Below are 22,290 nucleotides of genomic sequence, written 5' to 3'. Positions count from 1 at the left end.
CTCATCCATTCGAAAGCGGTGAGGAAACCACACAAGTTTAGTTCATCGCTAATTTTGTTCTCTATTCGGTCTAGTTTACTACGGATAGAATACAAAAATATCAGTGCTGGAATTCTTAATACGGCTTCTTGCTATGTGCAGCTTGTTTCATCATAAGTGAAAACTGAACAAATATTTAGGCTTAACAACAGTTACACGCTTTGGCGTTTAGCGTGGACAAACATCCGAGTGTCAGATCGAATAGTTCAATTAAGTGCTGAATTTCTATGAACGGCAAATAACTGTTAAGAATAATAGGAAATCTCATAGGGGTACAGACTTAGCTCACTATGCTTCCTGCTCCTTAACGAACGCCCACAGGCGATGAAGGTTGAGCACGACATCTAAACCATAAATCAAAAAGGCAGTCGTTCGCAATAGACAGTTTCATGGAATATTCACTTTAATGATCATTTGGCATAAATGGTTGTATCGAAGATGTGCAATATTTACTTCCTTTGTGCAACGGAATGTTGTGACGTTCAAGTACTATGTTGTGTAATCCGCAGCAAAGCCTAGACGTAAATGAATAAAAAATATCTATCTCATAGTTATTGATAAAACTGTACACATAAGCAGCTGACTATCTACAATGAACAGAAAACGAGGTAAATTGCTCAGCGAGTAGTACTTTCGCTGCGTTCTGCGCGATGTAGTCCGAAACGTTGACCTTGACATCAACATCGACCCGTAAGAACATTCAGTGTCGTTTTAGATAACTAAAAGAGCGAAGAATGCTAGTTAGTTTTTACTAAAGTTATCACTAAGTGGGACAGGTACGTAACATTCTATCGCACTTGACAAATCGCTTTCAGCGTTCCATAGTATTGCTCCTCAGGCGCGAATACCGTTGCATGGTCCTGTTCGCCCGCTGCATATGAAAATTCTTGGCGCCACCCATTTAAGCACAACGAAAACTGAGCGACACGCTAAAATGGGGCAGCGCAGGCAATGCGAAAAATGCGATGTGATGCAAAGCGTTGCCACGATATAAGAGTCCGTCGTATTGTCGATCCTTGATACACTCATATAAAGCACACCACACACTCATGCTATTCACAACAACGTCACAATAACAACTGGAGAGGACGGCGAAGGTCACGTACACAGTTGCGATACTATTTAGGTGCGAGAGTCACGATCTGTACTAAGCTCTTCTTACATTCTTTGAACCGCAGAAGAACCTGTAGGCAGTTCGATTTCCCCAACGCACTTAGATGGCGCCCAGGTCAGCGATATATGAATTCTACGATGAAACAGGCGGCTCTGAAGTAAGAGCTCAAAGTGCAGTCGCAACCTCGCTGTCAGCCGGCGGACTCGACCTCCTCTTCCTGACGTCGACTGGCGAGGAAGACTTCGTTCGGGGACGGTCTTCTCTCTTGGAAGACCTAGAACGCCGCGACCTCCGGCTGGCGCGAATGGCTGAGGGCGAGTCGCAGGAGCCCAGCTCCCTGCTCATGGCCGACGGACTCCTGTCCGGATCGTCCGATTCGCTCTTCGTTCCATGCTCTTTGTGCGCATCGCGGCTCGGCGAATGTGCGGCTGTGCCCGCTGCGTCTAATTTGGTTGGCTTCTTCGAGGTGTCCTCGACGTTGCGTGTCGGCGAGTCAGCGGCTGGTGACTTCTGGGAAAGAGGGCGAGGTCCTACCGCAGGCGCAACGCTCGAGTTCTCCTTCGAGGCTTCGGCTTTAGAGAGAGCCGCCTGCCTGTGTCTAGCGTCGACTTGCTGAACGGCCACAGAGTTTACTGCTACAGCGCCGGAGGTGAAACCGTTCGCGGCCGCCTTGCGGTATTCGGCTGCCGCGGTTTGGACGCCGTTGACGGCGGGCTTCTCGTCCCCGGACACGAAGCCGTCGTTGACGTTCCCGTCCGTTGCAGCGTCACGGGCCACCTTCTTCGATCTTCCCAGCTCGATCATGTGGTCGAGGTCGTACTCGCTCTGAAAAATCCATGAAGGTAGGGAAAGCAAAAGAAATATTTTTATTAAGGCGGCAGAAAGTGGCTTGTGAGAAAACTGATGGACAGTATAGAATAGACGTGCGATTAATACGCCCAAGCCACACTATGGTTTGCTCATCATCGTCATCAGCCTGACTACGACCACTGCAGAGCAAAGGCCTCTCCCATGCCTCTTCAATTAGCCTTGTCCTTTGCCAGTTGCGGCCACCGTATCTCCGCAAACTACTTACTCTAATCCGCCGACCTAACTTTCTGCCGCCCTTTGCTACGCTTGCCTTCTTTTGGAATCCACTCCGTTACCCTTAAGGACCGTCGTTATCTTGCCTTCGCATTACATGCCCTTCCCAATCCCATTTCATTCTCTTGATTTCGACTAGGATGTCATTAATCTGCGTTTGCTGCCTAACCGCTCGGCCCTCTTCCGGTCTCTCAACGTTACACCTATAATTTTTGTTCCATAGCTCGCTTTGTAGGTTCAGAGAATTTTAAGAACAGAAATTGTCTCACTTTTTACAGATTAACACATTTTTCCACTTGCTATAGGAAAGAAAGCCCGAAATTGGGAATTTGGGGTCTGGCTGAGGTAATTTTCGGCTGCGCTACACCGCCATTCGCTTCAAAACGGTGACCACAGAGTCCTTTCTTGTCTAGGCACCACGAGTTTGAATCCAGAGGGCGGGAAAATTCGTAAATTCATTTTTTTTTTCAGCAATAAATACGTATTTTGTTGCCGAGAAAAAAAAAATCAGCGTACCGAGGAAGAAACATAGAATCGATTAATTTTTAGTCAGAATAAAAATTGGTTGGAGTTGGATGTAGTGAACGTCAATGCAAAGAGAATTGCGAGGCTCTATACATTTTCAACTCACCGGTTTCTTCACCATAAACTTGTGGTGCAGAGAGGAAGGCAGCAGAACTCTGCACAGGAAGTTGTAGATGGGATGGATCGCCCGCGGGTTCACATCGGATGGCTTCATACATCCTGATGCCATGGAGAAGAAATACACACGGAATTTTTAAAACTGAAATTTACAGTGCTTTCCTCCGGGTACACAAGTATAAATCTAAGGCCATTGGAAGTAGTTAAGCCTGACACTCACTTTCATCGGTCGTGCAAAACCTCAGTGCATTCACTGTACTATTATATCCCAATTTAATTAGTGTTGTCATGCGTGCAAAGACACTGCTAGGGTACGCCGCGTCATCGGGGCAGAATCTTAGGCTTTCTGAGAGATCAAAGGCATCTTTGCTCGCCTCAATCAACCCGCCTAAAGGTGGGATGATTGAGGCGCAGTATTATGGTTAACTACTGGAAGTTGTATCAAGCTCTCAAGGGACGTTATCATTCGCATACCGAAATAGATGGCCGTCATCTGAGCTAGAAGCAGTTTCGTGTCTCAGCTGCTTAAAAAACTTTTGGTAGATTCCAAAACCTACATTCGAATGAGAAAGTATGCAGCAGAGTTAGAAGTGAGAATCATTTGCTCTCGGCCACGTGCGTGCATCTTTAAACCAAACACTAGGGTTCAGCATACTATTAGCGTTCTTGTCGCTAGCTGTGGTCATATCGAGTAGCATTTTGCATGCAGTGCAGAGTCCCGATCTGATGTTCGGTAGTCTTAAAGGTGCACTGAAGAGGATTCTGAACATGTCTTTTTGACGCGGGAACTCGATCCGCACGTTCCTAGCATTCTTAGAAACAGTGACTTATTGCCCTGTGTGGCCGATTTCCCCAATTAAAACGAATTAACGTCCGGCTGCCGCCTTTTTTTTTAATTCTGGCTCGTACGGTGGGCGGAGTCGACCAACGCGTGGAGCGCCTTTCACCCAGTCCCGTGGAGGCTTTGCTTTCGCTTTATTTTTTTTGTTTAGGTTTCCATGAATAAATAGTTTCATTCGCAGATAATATAGCCGCAAAATAAGCCCGAAGAAATAAAAATACGCGCGGTCTATTTGCTACTACGGACTACTACGTATTACTCCGCCGATGGCAGAGCGGCAAGCCGCCACGGGACTGGGTGAAAGGCGCTCCACGCGTTGGTCGACTCCGCCCACCGTACGAGGCAGAATTAAAAAAAAAAGGCGGGAGCCGGACGTTAATTCGATTTAATTGGGGAAATCGGCCACACAGGGCAGTAAATCGCAGTTTATAAGAAAGCTTGGAACGTGTAGATCGAGTTCCCGCGGCAAAAAGACAAGTTCAGATTCCTCTTCAGTGCACCTTTAATAGCTGAATTGGCTCTGTACTATACATGGAATGCAATACTATATGCTCGCCGCATTAGGCTTTTTGCGCTGCCGTGGTGTCAACAAGCGAAACGTTGAAAAAATGGCCGGGGCCTCAAAGCGAGCCTTATGTTCAACAGTTATTAAATTCGCGTATGTAGAGTCACTCCTATGTCTGGGTTCTAGACAAAAGTAAATGAAAATAGAGGCGTCGAAAACCTGTGGGTCTCCTTTTTGTCGCTGTTGTGCTTACCTGTCAACAAGCTCACGATTAGTCCAATGACGACGACTAAGACGCATCCGATCATGCTGTACCAGACGTAAGATATCTGGTAGATGAAGAGAATGTCTTTGCTGAAAAAAAAAGACAAAAAGAGTTATCGGAAGCTGAAAAGTTTTTTCTTTTCCTCGCCCTTAGCAGAATATCAAAAAGTAATTGCCTGCTTCATAACTCTCTAACTTTTCTCCTCCGGTGTTGTTTTAATTTAAGTAATAAAACAGAAATATTCTACATTCAGAAGATAGTCATGTGCACTTCTTTTCGACATGCAGGAGTGTGGTACAACTATTATTGTCGCTTCTTGGCTGCCGGGAGAAAGGGAGTCTGAAAGATTTTTCTTTACTTCCAGGAAGGATTGACCCCATAAATGAAAGAGGTGGTCATAAACCACCAAAAAGTGCACATAGCCAAGTCGATCGTCCCTTGAAGTACAACACTAGTATGCCAGCAGTCAGAGATCGGACAAAGAATATGCTGCCCTTGCTTATCCTTCTCACTGTGTAATTGCCAGGAGAGATAGCGTCTTCTCCACACCTAACGACCATGCTATGAGTTGGGGGCTGCACTTATATTGGAGAACTAAGTCTTGATTAGCTCACGCAGTCCTAGCGCAGTCATGCTCGTACTCGTGGTGTGAATTAGTAAAATGCGTTGTACAAGCATGCTTTCAAAAGATACAGCTTCTTATATTAACGTTGTGTTAATCTTTGCACACGTTAATACTCCTTCGAAGTTCAAAACTTAACGCAGTTGCACGTAGTGTGAGACAAGCCGGCTCACTTGGCTTCAGCGATGTCGACGGGCTTGGGATAAGTGAAGTTGCTGACGTCCTGGCCCGTGGCGTTCAGGTATTCGTTGACGCACCCCAGCACGGACACTGGGGCCTTGCGCACAGCTGGCTTGTAAGCGAAAGCGCCGAAGCCGATCCAGAAGCACGCTGCGAGTGACGTTATAGTGCCGACACCGGCGCCCTGCGTACGAGGAGTGCAGGAGTGAGCGTCGTCTATTTCACTTCGTTAGCTGAGTTAGGCATGATAAACATGACAGCGCCCGTCCTGTCATGTCTATCTGTGTATTTGTCTGAAACTGTAGCGCTGTTTAAATTTCGAGAAAAGAAAATGCATCACCAGCTAGCCCCGAAACGTGTTTTACTAAGCTCAGTTAGGACCACGTGCCCAGAATAGTTGCCTTGAAGTTAAGGAAAGGAAACAGCTCAGTTCACAATATGAATCATAAAGCGGAGAAAAGAAATGCGTCTAGTCGCGCCTTCGCCTTCGTATTTCCCTTTCTCAGTGACTATAGAGACTACTTTCATTAATTAACGGTAAGGGGAAAGTAATGCTGCAATCAAGCAAATACGTAATTCTGTTACCTGACTTACTCGTGAAAGTCACTTTTGTTTCGATACCTTCCACACCACCATGCAAACAAGGCAAACTTATACTCACAATGCTGTTAGCGCAGGGGAAGAACATGCCTAGTGTGAAGACACCCAACAGCGGTCCACCGACGATGCCGAAGATGGAAAGAGCAGCCTGAAATGAACAAGACAGTGTTCTTAAGCCCGCACATTCCCAAAGAAACTGAAGATATGTATGACTGGCTAGTGACGTATTTAGCGATTTCAATATGTTTCTGATAATGCCTGTTCCTCAGCATTAAACAAAAAGCGTTCACTTGTGCAACACAAATTCGTGGTCCTTCTTAATATAAAAGTAAGCTCTTGTTCATAAGTAAGAAATAAGGCAATGTGTTTTTACTTCCAAAAAGTTGCACTTCGAGTTATGAAATGCACCTTTGGGTTATGATACCAGCTCTGGATTAGCTTAGATGAGCTGGGGTTCTTTAGGTTGTGCCGAAATCCCAACTATTTAATGTACTTGACGCATGCAATCCCATCTCATTTCAACCTTCGTGGCCGGGTACCACTCCCACGGCCAGCAGTAATTAACACACTACAGCCAGTTACGAACGACGGAAGGTGCTAGAAGTCAAGCGCTATCTTCTAAATTACAAAGTGAGGATAGCTTACTTGAAGGACGTTCCCCATGTTCTGGGCTCCATAGACGAGGCCGATGGCAACCACGCCGAAGAGCATGGCTACGCAGAAAAAGAAAAGGAAAGCAGGAGTGAATAGGAGTCGAAGATCGGGTTAAACACGAGGAACCGCAAAATACTTCGCTTTACGCGGCTGCGTGCACAGTACATGCGAAGCGAAATGCTTTCATGCGCAATGCGGTTAGAGTCGTTGGGCACGTACCGATCATCTTTGTGAGATTCGTAGCGTAGCGGTCGGACATGTCCTTTTTGATGTACCTCTTGATGATGTCTTCAAGCGTGACGGCAGCCAGAGAGTTGACGCCTGACGAAACCGTACTACGCCGATTGGAAAAACGAGCCAGAATTTGCAACTTTAATGGCAGACCATAACACTCACAAGACACGAATATCCGCTGCTGTTAAATGAGTGTCACTTATTTTTATAACCAAGTTACAGAACGTTCGAGAACGCAATTTTTCTCCGTAATGAGTCGCTTTAAAAGTGCAATACCCCAGAGAAACGTTTGTCACACCCGTATCAGACATACAGAAGCCAACAATGGGCGAATAAAAAGGCGCTGTGTGCACTATCGTGCCCTTGCGACTTTTATCATTAAAATATTCTGACAGTGGCAACTATTAGCATTCCGACATAACGCCTAAAGGACTTCCGTGACGGCCGAGGTGTTATTCACTTCCATTATACCGTAACCATTTCAACGCTCACATACATCTTATTTCAAGCCTAAGTGACGAAGCGACCAAAACATCCTGTCGCTGAGGGTTTCCACGAACACGCGGAGGACTATAATTACCTTACCTCAGGGCGCCGCTGAATATCCCGGACACGAAGAGGCCAGGAATTCCGTGCAAGCTTCCCAGGATGTCCATTACGTACAGAGGAAGCAGCTGCGACAAAGAGTGACGAATTGCATGCAGTTGTTGCCTATAAGCGGAGCCATTCTCTGCTTCTATGAAGGAAAGAAGCGCTGAAAATTGCAAGTTACGCGAAACAAGTTCGCGTGAAGAGGAACATGCAGGATATTGTACACATACGTACTGCAAGGGAGGACGTAACTATACGCGCCACATGTGAAGAACGAAGCCAGCGCATCTTATATCGAGTGGCTGTGCAATGAACTTCAAATTGCTAAGGTCGGTCATCTACCACACGCCAAAGTGGCTATGGGTGGGACAGCTGTATTCTGACGATGAATTAACGTATACATAGAGAATTCAAGGCAGCGATTAGAGGAGAAGAACGCATGCGGTTGTTGTACCGACGGGCTGCTGTTACTGCGCAGTATTTCCTCACCAGTCATCATGAACTTGTGCCGACTGGCTTGGCTATCAGTACATCAGGAGAGGAGTTGCATCGCTGCATGTACACTGACGTGGCAACTATTTAGAGACAGCGGCGCAAACGTAAGCTACCCAACTTGCACGCTCGGGGTCCTAACAAGTAACTCGGCCGCTCACCTGGTCGGCAGCGGTTGCCTTCTTGGTTAGCAGCGGGTCGCAGTCCTGGTACCGTGCGTACATGACAAGTCCGGCCAGAGCGCAGATCAGCATAAGAAACGCTAGGCCGGGAAGGTTGATCCAGATGGCACTGCAGTGGTGATCGGGTCGTTAATGATGGCCTCATATGCACACGCTCCCACCAGTCTGTTAGACATGTTTTCGGTTTGTATCGAAGAATGAAATATTTGCTAAAGGTAAGGGAAACGCCGGGAACGCTTATTTATATATTTTTCAAACTTTGATGGCTGGGAGGTTAAACTTTTGTTAATACTTTTTTGATAATCGATAGAGCCCGACAGACAACTGGTGGAAATAGTGCATTTGTCCTTTATTAATGGTGCATGGTTTTGGCTTTTGTAGATGTTTTCTCCTGTAAAAACTAACGAAAAGCATTCGCAAGGCGTATAAAGAAGCTCCACACTTCTCGCACTTTTTTATTTTACGCGTACTAAGTTTTGTACATTCACTTAACAAGTTCATCAATATTGCAATTTTCTTTTAACACCTGGAATGACAGAGGTGATATAATCCATAATGGAGCAACAGTGACAGCGTCTAAAGATGGCTTTTACTTTTGCACCTGCATAGCATCATAGCCCGTGTTTGTGCCATTGAACGTAATTATGTTCATTTGGTCCATTCTCTAGCTGTTATTCAAGCATAAGCAAGCAAACAGTTTACTTGACTACTCGCCTTCGCACAAAAATGAAACAAAGTAGCGGTATCATAGTAGTAAGAAACATACACAATATACAAAACGTGCACAGATTCCTCGGCATAGACGACAGAGAGAGAATGAAACAGACAGGTTCACACAAGTAATGACGCTTGTGAAGGCATTGCTGGGACTCACATTCGAGCGCCTTTAATGTTGGATATCGTGAGGTATCGCTGGACCATCGCTTGGCTCACTGCGTAAATCGACATCCAAGTGAAGAAGCAGCCGATGATGAGACCCCACACGGTGTGCCTCTCGGTCGGGTCGAGGTTGAAACTGGTACAAAAGGGAAGAGCACAGAAAAAGGTTATTCGCTCGAAGCCCCTTGTGTTCACACAGGGCTAAGCATTAGCTAGCGTTCATTACTGCTTAGGCCGCTAGTTTCGCAGTAAGCTAATTACTTCGGAGACCTAGTCGACTGCCTCATGATTTCACTATTGTTGAGGCTTGTAATAAATGGGGTGCGCTTTCAAGTGCCTGGGCTGCACGTCGGCGCCGTCTTACTTGAAGAACTCGACTCTGTCGCCTTCGTAGGCCCTCTTGAAGACAACCTTCATGCCACCGATGTCGTACGCTCCGCGGATGGCGATCATCAGCATGGAGCCGAACATGAGGCATACTTGGAACACGTCCGTCCAGATGACAGCTTTCATTCCGCCCTGAGAACGAAAGTAGTGCATTGCGTAGCCTTTATAAGCGCCAGTGATGTGCCAACCTCTTATTCAGCGACTATGGTGAGAAAATGTGCGAATAGTGAGAAGCGTTTTCAGAGTGGATTCTAGACTTGGCATGACATGGAACGCGCCATCTAAGTTGTTGAGCAGCAATGTTTTCAATGGCATTCAAAACTTAGAGTAGTACAAACAAGCCATTATTAGCACCATATTGTTTGCTGAGGGGGCTCGGCAGACACGTACTCTAGTGCAGTAACAGCCTAGAAGCATGAACTTCCTGTACTTCTCTGTAGACTAAGATGTCGGAGTATCGGATCACCGATAAAGATAGTTCTCTTGGGCTGCGAAAAAAAAAATAAGAACTAATTCTGAAAGGTAAAGTTTCTGGAAGATGGGCCATAGACTTATTTACTTTCATAGAGCACACTATATACGTCAAGTGGGAAAGATGTAGACGTAGTTGAAAAAATATTCCGTTGTTCCTAACACGATCTTTTTTCGCGTGATTTTTTATACTTTGTATAACACGACCCAGACTAGGTTTGCGTACTAATATGTTCGCTAATCTTTCAGCTGAGCGAATTCTTTCTCATAGAATGAAATTACTCCGCATTACTGCATCTCGCATCTCCACCCCCCCCCCCCTCCCCCTAGTCCCCGGAAAAAAAAAAGAAAGTTAACAGTGGAAGCAGCGAGCCCCATAATGGCATCAAAACATCACCGAAGACCTACGGCACAACGCGATGGGCGGGTTACTGGGGCTGAATGATTTTAGTTTTTTTTTTTACCCAGAAGACGTCTCCTGTTAAGCCGTTGTTAAAAAACGTGGTAGCTACTACACATGATCATAATAACATCGGGAAAAGTTTATGTAACATGTACTTCCATAGAACGTGCAAAAGGGCTAGATGGTTCATAGTTTCAAGAATCACTGTAGCGCATTGGCGTGACACACAAAAGCGGCATGAGGACACGGCACACTTTTATTTATTTCTTTATTGCAAATACCAAAAAAGGTACGAATTACATAACACTCTCAATGTGAAGAGAGTCTAAAAAATTCTCAAAGTCCTGCTCCTACTGGCAGGCCGTGACGACGGTCAGAGCATGGTCAGGGCCGGCCAATGCGAGCGGAGCTTTGCGACTGTTTTCAGGCTGTCTTCATACTGAGAGCGTTACGTAATTCGGCCCCATATGAAAGTGAGCACTTGTGCCGTCTCTTTCTGTTTTTGTGTGTCGCGCAAATGTGCTACAATACTTCCTAAAGCACGTTCTTATACACTGTATTCAAATTACTCCGGAAAAAGAAAAAAACGCCACATGTCTCTAACCGACTATGACGCAACGGCGATAGCACTGGCGCATGCTATCCGCGACGGAAAGCCGAACAAAATGAGAGAAGGCTTTCGCGGAATCGTATCTCAAAGCTCTTGCTGAAACCTTTCATCACACGCGAGTGATTTCAGCAGCAATACTCACAAGGCTCGTGTAGAAAGTGCAGACAATGCCTATGGAAAGCACCGACGTCCATACGCTGATACCCGTCACTGCGAACGGAAAAGAAACGATCGTCAAGAGAACAATTGGTCCAGTTCATGGTCGTAAATAAAAGGCTGGTGGGACACAGCTGACTAAGCGCCGCATTCGAACATTCCGTACGCGGCCACTCCATCTCTACATCGCACCACTTGAGATGCACCGTCAAGCTCATCTGTCACGATGTTGACCACAGCTCGCGTGACAGGTATCAATCAGCCACCCGGGAACGGACAAGTTGCGAGCATCGTTCGAAATCCGGTTCTAGATCTTTATCGCTCTGGTTGCACGGATCGAGGAAGGTCTCGGGTAAACGAGTCCTCAAGGTGAACACATGCATCCCAAATGGCATGTCTGCACAAAGGACAATGACAGCGCTATGACAGAGCGGAAAGCTGTATACGACCTAATGCACGCAACTGATCATGGTCCACTGCCTTTGCAGGAAGCTTAAACAGCGAATCTCGATTGCCTTTCTTTTTTTTTCTGTAATTGTACACATCGGAAGCGAGAAAGAAGTTTCGTGTGCTGGTATTAAACAGTACTTTATTCTCCTTTAGACAGAGTTAAAATCAGTCAGCTATAGCCTTTTTCTGACAGTAGCGTCTGTTGTTGCTTGCATATGTAATTGCCCACAAACTCGTCCTTGTAATGCTAACGAAACTTACCTTGGGAAAGCGCCAGCGCTGGCGCGTAAAGCACGATGGCCATGTAGATTAGCTGCGGAAAATGAAACATCATATTAGGCAACATATATCAAATGGCGCACACAAAGGGCATACACAAAATTACGTCAGAGACCGTACGACGTACTCACCATTTGTATGGAGAACGTTATACACCCCAAGGCTCGAATAACGTGGTTGAAGCGCAGTTCCAGGTACTGCATTACAAAACAAAAAAAAAACAAGAAATGCAATTCGGTCCATACAAAAAATTACATAATGTACAGCAGTAGGCTCCGCAAAGCACAGAAACATTCAGACCCGCAAACCTTGCGTTCTGCTTGTCGGCTATATCTTAGTGTTGCAGAGCATGTCTTGAAGCTGCTCGTTAGGATAATTTGAACGCAAGGCAAAAGGCGAAAAGTGTTGGCAAAACCGGGGCCAGGGTCACAAAACTGCTCGGTTCGTGTTTTGTTGCTACAACGTGTCCGGCCCACTCCTATGGCCTATGTTCTCGTCCCGAGTACTTGGGCAGATTCATGTAAGCGCTGAGATCGAATGACCACAAACCTTACAAAGTCTAGTGCCCGTACTCCCGACATAGGTACTGCTTCATGTCGGTTACGTGCTTTCAGCAATGGCAGTATGGCTATATACAATCTTTCCTGGTTAATGGAGACGACGGAGAGTATCGACTGTCATGCAAGGAACTTGAAGAGTGCATTAATACAAAGTCATTGAGAATTCGCCCATCTTATGATTCTCTCATTGCGTGTTGTTTGATACATGTCTGTGTTGTTTTTCAACACACCATCATTTGGGCCCCTGACACTGGGGTTGAGGGAAATCTCATGGCAGACACCGTTGTCCGAGGGTTCACGAACAGGAGGGCGGGTTTGCCGGTCGAACCCTTCAGCACGCCAGAATCTTACGGGGAGGCAATGAAGGCGTTGTTGGGAGCGAGCAAGAAGTACTCGGCTCCGGCGGATATCCTCAACAGAGAGCAAGCCACCACGCTCAGACGACTACAAACAGACACCTACCCAAGCAGAGCCATGTATCATAAAATGTGGCCGAACAAATACGCGAAAGAGTGCGTGTGGTGTGGGGGCTACGCCACAACGTACCACGCCACCTGGGGCTGTGAAAAAAGCCCTTTATTACCAAAGATAAATAGCCCTAGTCTAGAGCAGTGGGAGGCCCTCCTGACTGACTGACTCCGACCCGAGCACACAGCTTATGCTGGTGACGAGGGCCAAGGCAGCGGCAGAGGCCAACGGGATCCTGGAATAGGGAAGACCGACCACTGAAGCTCCACATCTATCTATCCCCCACCCCCTACTCCCTAACTCTTCCTTTTGAAACAATAAACGTTTTTACTACCACTACTACTCTCATTGCGTGAAAATATAAATCAGATATCAAACCGTTCCTCAGATGAGATAGAACACCGAAGTTGTGCGCAGTCATGCCAGTTGCAATAATTGCAACCAAATTTAAAAAGAAATAGCTATTTGTTTTTATTTTTTTGTTAAACCAACTTTCCATATTCAATCTCTGCTGAGAACCGCAGTTATGCGAAAGATGGCTCTTTGGCTGCTGACTCACTTTGGAACGTGACCTATTTGTTTTGATTGCATACTTTGTTTACACGAACGCACTGCATTAGTGCGCACTACGAGACCAACCACGTATACATTCTATATAAGGGCTGAGCATCTTGGAGTCGTTCTTTGAATATTCACTGCCAAGGTTAAGACCAAAGCAGGTACATGCAAGAACTAAACCGGAGGAGCTGAACACAGAGCTAGAGGGAAGTTCCTGCACGGCTGACTCGTTTCCGAAATTTCCCAAGTCTGGCAGCTGATTAGTGCTTTTGTTGACATTGATACCGAACGGCACACAGTTTCCTCTCTGACGTACCTACAGAGAGCCGCTAAGAACAGCGATTGTGCCTATGGCTTTGCATGTGGAGCGTGATGTCGTCATAAACGCGGAGGTAAGGATTGAAGGAAAACACTTATGTATTTCGGCAAAGGATGACATCCGCCAAGTTTATCTTATATATAGAAGGCAACGCGCAAGCGAAAAGAGTACCTGCTTATTCGCGTGCAACGGGCAAACGCCGAAAGCCCATTTCACCACTGCTGGCAATGTGCGGAGTGGCCCAGTCGCTCTTTCCCGTACTCGACCTTACCAAGACCCGACACGTGTGTGAGCGAGCTAGCGAAACTGAAGAAAACAAGAGGCCGGATCTGGCGGCGCAAGGACTTCAGTGCAGGCTCAAGGAGGAGTAAACCCTTTTAGCCTTCGCTTTTGCTTTGTCAGTCCGTGCGTCTTCGTTGTTGCGTACCACGCGTGTGACCGGTTTTATTTCTTTACGCTACCGCACCCGCTCCTCCCCTGTATGCTTCCGCGGCGCCGTGTGCATTCAGCGTACAACCGGTTCAGAGCACGTGCTGCAAACCAGACGACGACGACCGTCGGCCAGACGCGGCTCGATTGGCATGCATCCCGCGAGCTCGGGTCAATTATAATGTTGCGGCGGCCGACCGGCTCGGCTTCGTTGGGAACAGTCTCAGATGCCCTCAACCAGATTTCCTGTTTGAGTGATTTCTTTTTCATTGCTATTACGTAAAAAGTGGCAGGAAATCGCATCGAGCCAATTACGGGAACTAGCCGCCACTGGCGATAAGAAACGGTGCGCCAGGAAGCTATGCAGACGACTTTGTTGTCCTGGTGATGTCACCTGACCTTTTCTAATGGCGGGGGAAAAAAAAGCGGAAGTGACGTATGGTTTGTGGCTCGTCGGTAATGTTTTAAGCCGTTGGGAGCTCTACATGCAATGCACGAGAAGCGGCGGTTGATATAAGCCACAATGTTGCGTGATGAATGCTGCAACGATTCTCCGCTTGTTAGCGCGGGGTATAGGACGGCATCCGGCTTGGGTGCATTAACGCACGCCTAACGCGGCCTTGCCATGGTTTTAACCGAGCGATGATTGTCCTTGCCTGCTCCGACCACCAAACGCCCATTCACCTTTATAGAAACACGTGCGTACCTTGAGCTCCTTTTCTCTTTTTCGTGCGTTCTAATGCCTATGCTCTTAATCTGATTCCACTTGTTTGTCCGCCTTCTTTTTTTCTGGGAATTGGAACCGTCGCCCTAGTCGCCTCCGCATTTGAGCGCCACTTGAGCCAAAGCATCACTGCATAAGAGCTGCATTACGCCAACGCAAGGGAGAGCCGAAACACACCTGCTCAGCTTCTGCATGTATAGGAGCTCTAGCTTTCTATAACTCCCTTCCTCGCTCCATAATGTTGCCGACGGTATGAAGCAGCACTATCTTCGGTTCGTCTTATTATCTCCACGGGGGGCCAATCATATATATCGGCCTATCACTCCTGGCGCAAATAATGTGCATGTTGGGTCAATATACAAGCCAGCTAGGCAAGAAGAGGCTTCTCCATGGGGAGGCCTGCTATGAGGGCATGCCCAAAAGAGTCCAACTAGTTCGCATTCACCAACCGAAAGAAACGGGAGGCATAAGGCTGACCGCTTAGATAGTGTAACACACGCAGATTTCTTTAACTAGAACTGCTAAGCTGCACTCGACGTTGCATGTACGGTGCCAACGAATTAACCATGCGCCTGATTTGTTTAAACTCCACACACTCCGAAAGAAAGGCGTTGTGCCACGACAGCAAGAAACTCCGCGCCGGGCATAAGACGACAGCGAATCTCATCTGGTGTTCCTTTGATTTGATCAGCACGACAGCCACGAGGAAAAGCAAGCACCCGTTGACCACGGCTACTAAATGGCCTCTCACTGCAGTCGCTCACAGAGACGCGCGCATTTCTGTTGAAAGCGAATTACCGCATGTGCGGGGCGTTGTCGTTGAACGGTCGGCGACCACTCGTGGCTAATAATGGCGCTGAAAAATACAAATGAGGCGCAGAAATAAGACAAAGGAGAAGCAATCGTTCGGCTGGAAACAGCTAAGAGAAATGGCCCTTTTATCGTTGCTGGGGCCGCAAAAGAGAGACTGGTGATGTATGTGTTGGAAAATAGTCATGTGCTGGAGGAAGCTCTGCGCCTTTGTTGTCGACTGATAGTTTTCGTTTGACTAGGCACAAAGGACAAATGGTAAACCGATTTTATGTCTCATCAAGGAGCGATATGGAGCGATACAGGATTCGCCTATAGAAAGTCTACAGACTTTGTTGACATAAGTCTATGGACATCCTATTGAATTTCTGAGGAAATTTTTGTGACAGAAGGGCCGTCAAGGGCATATGTTACTTGCGATGCCTCGATCCTGTTTGCCCCATGCTTTCACTATAACGCTGCATACCTTTTGGTACTCGGAAACACAAGCCCTGAGGCGCACCTTGTGAGCGTCACCCGTGGGTAGGAAAAGAAAAGTAACACTTTCGCGGTAGCGTTTCTTTCCGGAAATGCCCTCGTGAGTGCCACCGGAAGTACGTCACTTCATATTCAGTGTGCGTTCGACGGGAACTGGAGGCATGTTGTCGCCAACCCATAGAAGTAGGCCGAACGGAAACGTTCGACGCCGTTCTTCAGCACGCGGCAGGATCGCGCTTGACGCGGCGAATCTAACGAACGACCTTGTTTCGCAAGCCACCACTCTGTCTGTTGCGTGCGGAAGCCACTTTCTCTCGTTTTGTGGCGATCGCCAGCATTCACCGCCTTCCGCTTGACAGGTCGTGGGCGTTAGCAGCTATGGGGTATCGCTGCTGGGCACGAGGCCGCGGGTTCGATACTCGGCCACTGCTCCCGCATTTCGACGGAGGCTCAAGTATCGAGATCATCGCGTACTGCAATCTTGGTGTGCTCCAGAGAGTTCCGAAATTAATTCATGACTTCTACGGTTGAAATTTTACGGGTGCGCTTCGCTTTAGGGCATTCTCGATAGTCCTTATTTAGCGCAGAAACTTCAGTACGCATTAATACGGTATTAAACTGATCTAGTTCTTGAATATTCTGTGAAGCTTTACAGCTGGACACAAGAACGAGAGCAAACCAAAGCGTCACAAACTTATCGCTGTATCCCATTACATTTCTGCGTCATCCATCGCCGGTGATGCTCCTTGCTTTGACCGAAAATTCCGTTAACTTGACCCAAAATATTCCTATTTCAGGACTTTTTTCTTACAGCAGTTTGCAAAATCAGTGAAATTTATTTTTAAAAATAATAAAAAAAGCGTGGATCTTAAAATTTCCTGAACACCCAGAGAGATTTCATTTCCGCCAAATTTCCTAAAGTTCTCTGAAAAAGGAAAATCGCCCGAATGCAACATCATCGTTCCTCGCATGCTCGACTAAGTATGGGATCAAAGGCGCCAAAGCATTTCGTCATCAAGCACCAGCAATAGGTTATACGTATATTTACAGAGAAAGCACCAAGCCGCGACTCCTGCCACCAAGTCTGTGCTATGCCACCAGCAACAAGTCTGTGCTGTGGCTCGTGCCAGTATAAGGGAGAAGCTAAGCACATCAGAAAAGAGCGCATCCGTGCATACAAAGTCGTCCTCGGCCTGCATGCTGCGAGCCAATTCCACCCGGCCGACGAATGCGGCGCTATATGCCGCATTCTCTCGCAGTCGTTACGCAAATGCAGGCGCTGCTTAGAACAATGCACTTTTTCCGTGTTTGTGCATCCGAGGCTCGACAGGCAAGGGGGGAGAATGAGACGAAGAAGCACGTTGGCACAATGGAGCATCGCACAATAAACCCTTCCCTTGATGCTTGACGTTGTTCGTGCTTGGAGCTCTGTTTGCGTTTACACTGCACGGGTAAAAAAGATTCGAGAATTCAAAATGGAATTCTGACAGCTCAAGGCAGGCGTTGACGTCATGAGGGAGTTGTTTCGCGCTGGAAGCACGTCTGCAACGTGATGCTCTGGTTGCTGGCTGTTGCCTAGGCACGCTTTCGAGGGGTAAATGTGAAACTCTCCGCTCTATAGAGTTACCGCTCCTGAAGATGCATTCCTAACGGCTCAAGGAACCTGTCGGTATGCTTTTCTGCAGTGCAGAATTCCCTCGACATCGGATAGCATGCATGTGATCCTATTGTGGAAAGAATCCGCATGCATGAAGTAGCGTGGGTTGCTGTCGCGAAGCGAACAACGTCGGGTATATATATTTCGGACAAAACGCATTTAACTCTACGCATTGTAAATGAAGCATAACTGCTTCTGAGGGGAGAGACTTTCGTAATCAAATGGCGATAAGCGTTGTATCTTAGCAAAAAAAAAAAAAAAAAGAGGCAGTATGGCACTTGCGAATCCTCACTGCCCCATAGCTATGCACATCCTACGGGAGAAAGCAGGTACCGTAGGCTTCGTAGTAAAGGAGCTAAACCATTTGTGCATGTATTTCACAGCTAACGGTGGCCATATTCTCTTTAAACAATAAAAAAAACAGCCACCTATGAGTATGGAGCGACTTACTACTAAGCGATTCGCTGATCAGTATTGTAGCTCACTTTTTAAATCTCCTGTTTTAATTTATCAACTTTGTCAGGAATAGGGGACAGCGTCCTGACACTACCGCTAAGCCTAGCGGCCTATCACGTTCTGTTCTGCAGCCACTCCGTCATTTTCTGTATTAAGTCACGGATGATGTCAACGCGCTATTTTTGAATGTTCAAAGCCATACGCCACGTGTTAGCAGCCAAGGGAACTAGACGCACTCGTCCCTAATTCCTAGTAATGGTGATTATCAGATGGACACAGTATAGCAACTGGAAAGGAAAGTGCACTCTTCTGCATATGAATTCAACGTTTATATCGACATTCTTTCCTCGACCGGACTGACATGCAAGTCCTACACGCTGTGTACCAAATGTTCTGCGTTGAAGATCGCTATCTCCAAGACAGTCGCTGTGGCTGGTCTAAGCTGCTGGCAAGAACTTAGTGGAAGGGACGCGCTACCGGGTTGTCTCACCTCGTAGGCACTTGTGACCTGCAGGCTGTAGAAGACGGGCATGTAGAGGTAGGCCGTGGCAGGGATGACGAGGCAGTAGGAGAAGATGATGAACAGGTACTGCGTGCCGTAGATGTACATCTCGGAGGCCGTGCCCAGCAGCGTGATGGCCGACATGAAGCTGGCCAGGATGGACAGCGCCACCGGGAACACGCTCATGCTACGGCCTCCCATGAGGAAGTCGTCGGTGGTGGCGCGCTTGCGGACACCCACCACGGCGTAGTAGATGCCGATGGAGGCGGAGACGCACAGCATGCCCCCGAACACCAGGTAGTCCCACACCGTGAACCGGCTGACCAGGTGCGAGGGCGCCCCGCCGGACGACATGCTGCGAGAGCCCAAGGCGTGGGGAAGATTATTACTCTAAACAGAAAGGGGTAAAAAGGGAATAAGCTGTCCTCTATAGCGCATTCCCTTTTATAAAAGAGAGCGCACTGGAGGACAGCCTACCCCTTTTTACTGCCATATAGGCGTACCTGTGTTGTGAGTGTAGGGGATAGGAGAATAACATAACAATGCGGTGATGAATACATCTAGACCGGTGCGTCATAATTCATACACTGTGCAAAGTCCAACGCTGGACAAGAGACCGTCACATTCTATGGCGGACGTCATTTCTACAGCATTTCTACAGCATTCTACAGCTCACGCCGAATGTTTGGTGAAAACGGTGGAGTTATTTCAAATGGGACAGCTAACCATGCATTTTGGTTAGGCGTTTTGTATTCACGATGCACTTAATTCTTACATTGCGTTAGGTTTTAGTTTCCACCGCGGCATAATTTTTTTTCTAGCATGTAAAGGAAGTGTCGTGTTCAGCTATATATAAATATATACATAAATAAATATGTGCGTTACTTAATACTCGCACGACGGGCTACTGAAGAGTGGAACCTGACGATTTCGGCATACGCCGGAGTACAGTAGAACAGTAAAAGGTAAGTAGGCGTTATTGTTTTCCAAATCGCTGTCCGCTTTCTCTTCTTTTTTTCATTGGTACCCATTAATACTGTTTGGGCAAACACAAGAGAGTGCCGCTGAAGACTAACGAATTTCCAGAGGGACATTCTGCAGAAGGCATGACAAGTAGCTCCTTAATATTCATGCGCGAATGTTCGTTGCTGTCTCGCAATTATCTTGCCATTGGAGATTGATGTTTGAGGCCAGCGCAATGTGAATGCAGATATGTGCGGTAGTCTGTGACCGCTATGACAAATTGCAGTAGTGGTCCAACTATAGAAAAACAACCCAGACTGCTCTAGTGCAAACAGTGCGTTCCTGTGCCACCCACGAGCGTTCCGGCAACGAAGTGTTATCCCGAGCGAGCAACGCAATAACAACTCGCCTTGACTTGGCTCGTGGTCCACTGTAACAGTTCCAGAAACCAAGGCCGACAGTTTTGTTTTTCCTTTATCTCCGCCCTCTTGCCGCGCTTACGCTCCCGTGTGCCTGCAACAACGACTGAGCTCTACGGGCAGCTATACGATTCTGCATATGTGAATCGCGTGCGAGTCGCGTATCAGCTAAGCATGCAGCCTCTGCTCATGAGGCGTACTCAACAGGAACGACCCGTTACACCGGTCCGCTGTCATAAAATTTTTTTATCTGTTGTCGTGAACGTTCTGCTGCAGGAGCGATGCTGCCGAGCCACAGATTGCACAGATGGCTGCCATGTTGTGTGCGCACGCTTTAGAAGTGTACCGCAGCGATATTTAAGCAGCTGGAAGAAAAGGCTCGTAGCCAGGGTGGTCTAAATATTTAGCCGCAGTCCCGTATAGCGTGTTCCGGTAAGACAGCGTGGTGTAGTGTTAGCTGGAGTCAGCGTGAAACTGTTATCATCGTCTCCACTATCGGGATTACGCCTATCGCGTGGCACTGTTCCAGCAAACTTCCTAATCTCATCTTTCCACCTCACTTTCATCCGCCCAAGATTGCGCTTTTCTTCCCTTCCTATTTACTTTCGTATGCTAACAGCTCTGCGAATGCAGCATATGACAGGCTGACCTGACTCCCCCTCTGTCCTCCGGAATGCTGGCTTAGGCTGAGCGTAGACTATCTAATGTCAGCTAACACAAGAGCCTCGCGGTGAATATGCGGTTGCACGATCATGCATACCAAAGGACTGGAGAAGTCTAATTGAGGGAAATAGGCTTCCACTGTTTGATCTTCGAGTTGTTTCTTTCTCGTACGATGATGTAGCGCAGATTCATGAGCAAGTCTGTGTCAGTGCTAATAGCGGCTTTTAGCTCAGCTGCTACTATAGTCCTCCTCGATGCCTTAAAGCATGAAGGTAAACGTACCTGCGGCGCCGTTGTCCACGAACCCGTGTCGGCGCCATGTCCGCGCCCGGGGCAGACGCCGGGCAGCAAAAATGCAACCCTACCGGGGCGTGGGTACCCGTTTTGTCGATCCGAAGCAAAACGACATCAAAGCGAGGCTTCAACCCAGCACGGGTGGAAGCTCAGCAATTCTTCGACTTCATCTAGGTGCACGCAGCTAGCGCAACAGCACGTTTCTAAAGCGAACGGCGATGATGATTGCTGTGGTCGTGCAGGCGATGATGGAGATGGTAGTTGCAATTAGGGGGATTGCACTGCCTCAGATTCATTATGGACGCCTCGAAAATTAAAAAAAAATAACTATTCTGTAGCAATATTGTATAGCAGACGGTAACTCGGAGCTTACTCTTTATTTTTCAGCTCTGCATTAGAAGCATTTAAAGTATATTTCAAGTGCGGAATCAGTAGGGCATTGCTGTTCGATATCGCTAAATCACCTATATGTGCTTTCACTTTCCCAAATCCATTATTCCTAACCCACATTTCGTTGCATGCGAGCTACTTCTCGTTACTATGAGATTTGCACACACCCAGCAGAAGCAGCATACCTAGAATAACTTCTTTGCGCGAATCTGAAGTCGCCATTCACTTTAAATTTAACACAGAGCAACAACAGAGAGTTCAAAAGCGATGATGATCGTTTTTTTTTTTATGCCGCCGCGGTGGCTCAGTGGTTATAGTGCTCGGCTGCTGACCCGAAAGACGCGGGTTCGATCCCGGCCGCGGCGGTTGAATTTCTTTGGAGGAGAAATTCTAGAGGCCCGTGTACTGCGCGTTTTCAGTGCACGTTAAAGAACCCCAGGTAGTCGAAATTTCCGGAGCCCTCCACTACGGCGTCTCTCATAGCCTTAGTCGCTTTGGGACGTTAAACCCTATAAACCATAAACCATCGTTTTTTTATTTTTATTTTTATTTCAGTTTGTTAATTCCAATCTACTCACAACCAACTGCGTTCGAGGTGTTTGAAATACTGTTAAGGTTCATGAAGGTTGATGTAAAAGTATATTCGTCGACGGTGTGTCTTAGCGTTACTCTTTCCTGATTAAGAACTTCCATTTCATGACAGGCAGTCGTTGACAATGGCCGAATATGTCTGTATGTACGAACGCTGAATATTTACTGCACCCCCTGATAAACGCCCTGTCTGTCGGAGTGCTGTGCTTTGCAGCATTCCAACCATGTACAGGTACTTCGCCTATGAAAAGATCGCAACAGTGTGACCTATTTTTATAACATAGTGTGCATTTTTTCATCTAATAAAGACTAAAGGAAAAAGAACTGGAGC

General features: G+C 47.1%; 1 protein-coding gene across 2 annotated transcripts in view; it reads right to left on the bottom strand.

Annotated features, from left to right (window-relative positions):
• Nucleotides 1–419: 419 nt before the first annotated feature.
• The window catches only part of LOC149341586 (sodium-coupled monocarboxylate transporter 1-like), a 36,330-nt gene continuing 14,459 nt past the window's right edge, over nucleotides 420–22,290 (bottom strand). The window contains exons 1-16 of one of the 2 annotated variants that reach the window (XM_089543684.1): nucleotides 20,012–20,169; nucleotides 18,628–18,994; nucleotides 11,811–11,876; nucleotides 11,662–11,713; nucleotides 10,937–11,004; nucleotides 9,288–9,442; nucleotides 8,919–9,059; nucleotides 8,024–8,153; nucleotides 7,365–7,453; nucleotides 6,765–6,880; nucleotides 6,537–6,604; nucleotides 5,953–6,039; nucleotides 5,285–5,475; nucleotides 4,478–4,578; nucleotides 2,868–2,980; nucleotides 420–1,978 (exon numbers count right to left, since the gene is read on the bottom strand). In XM_089543684.1, the coding sequence (XP_089399810.1) occupies nucleotides 1,319–1,978; nucleotides 2,868–2,980; nucleotides 4,478–4,578; nucleotides 5,285–5,475; nucleotides 5,953–6,039; nucleotides 6,537–6,604; nucleotides 6,765–6,880; nucleotides 7,365–7,453; nucleotides 8,024–8,153; nucleotides 8,919–9,059; nucleotides 9,288–9,442; nucleotides 10,937–11,004; nucleotides 11,662–11,713; nucleotides 11,811–11,876; nucleotides 18,628–18,993 (2,403 nt within the window). In that variant the 5' untranslated portion in view covers nucleotide 18,994; nucleotides 20,012–20,169 and the 3' untranslated portion in view covers nucleotides 420–1,318. Of the gene's footprint in view, nucleotides 1,979–2,867; nucleotides 2,981–4,477; nucleotides 4,579–5,284; nucleotides 5,476–5,952; nucleotides 6,040–6,536; nucleotides 6,605–6,764; nucleotides 6,881–7,364; nucleotides 7,454–8,023; nucleotides 8,154–8,918; nucleotides 9,060–9,287; nucleotides 9,443–10,936; nucleotides 11,005–11,661; nucleotides 11,714–11,810; nucleotides 11,877–18,627; nucleotides 18,995–20,011; nucleotides 20,170–22,290 lie in introns of those variants that run through there. The other variant, XM_089543683.1, reaches the window with a different exon arrangement.

This window comes from Amblyomma mixtum, chromosome 5 (genome assembly GCF_055824585.1).
Source record: "Amblyomma mixtum isolate Tamu chromosome 5, ASM5582458v1, whole genome shotgun sequence".
Taxonomy (NCBI): domain Eukaryota; kingdom Metazoa; phylum Arthropoda; class Arachnida; order Ixodida; family Ixodidae; genus Amblyomma; species Amblyomma mixtum.
The sequence above is the reverse complement of the archived record's forward strand: the minus strand, read 5'-3'. Positions and strand labels throughout refer to the sequence as shown.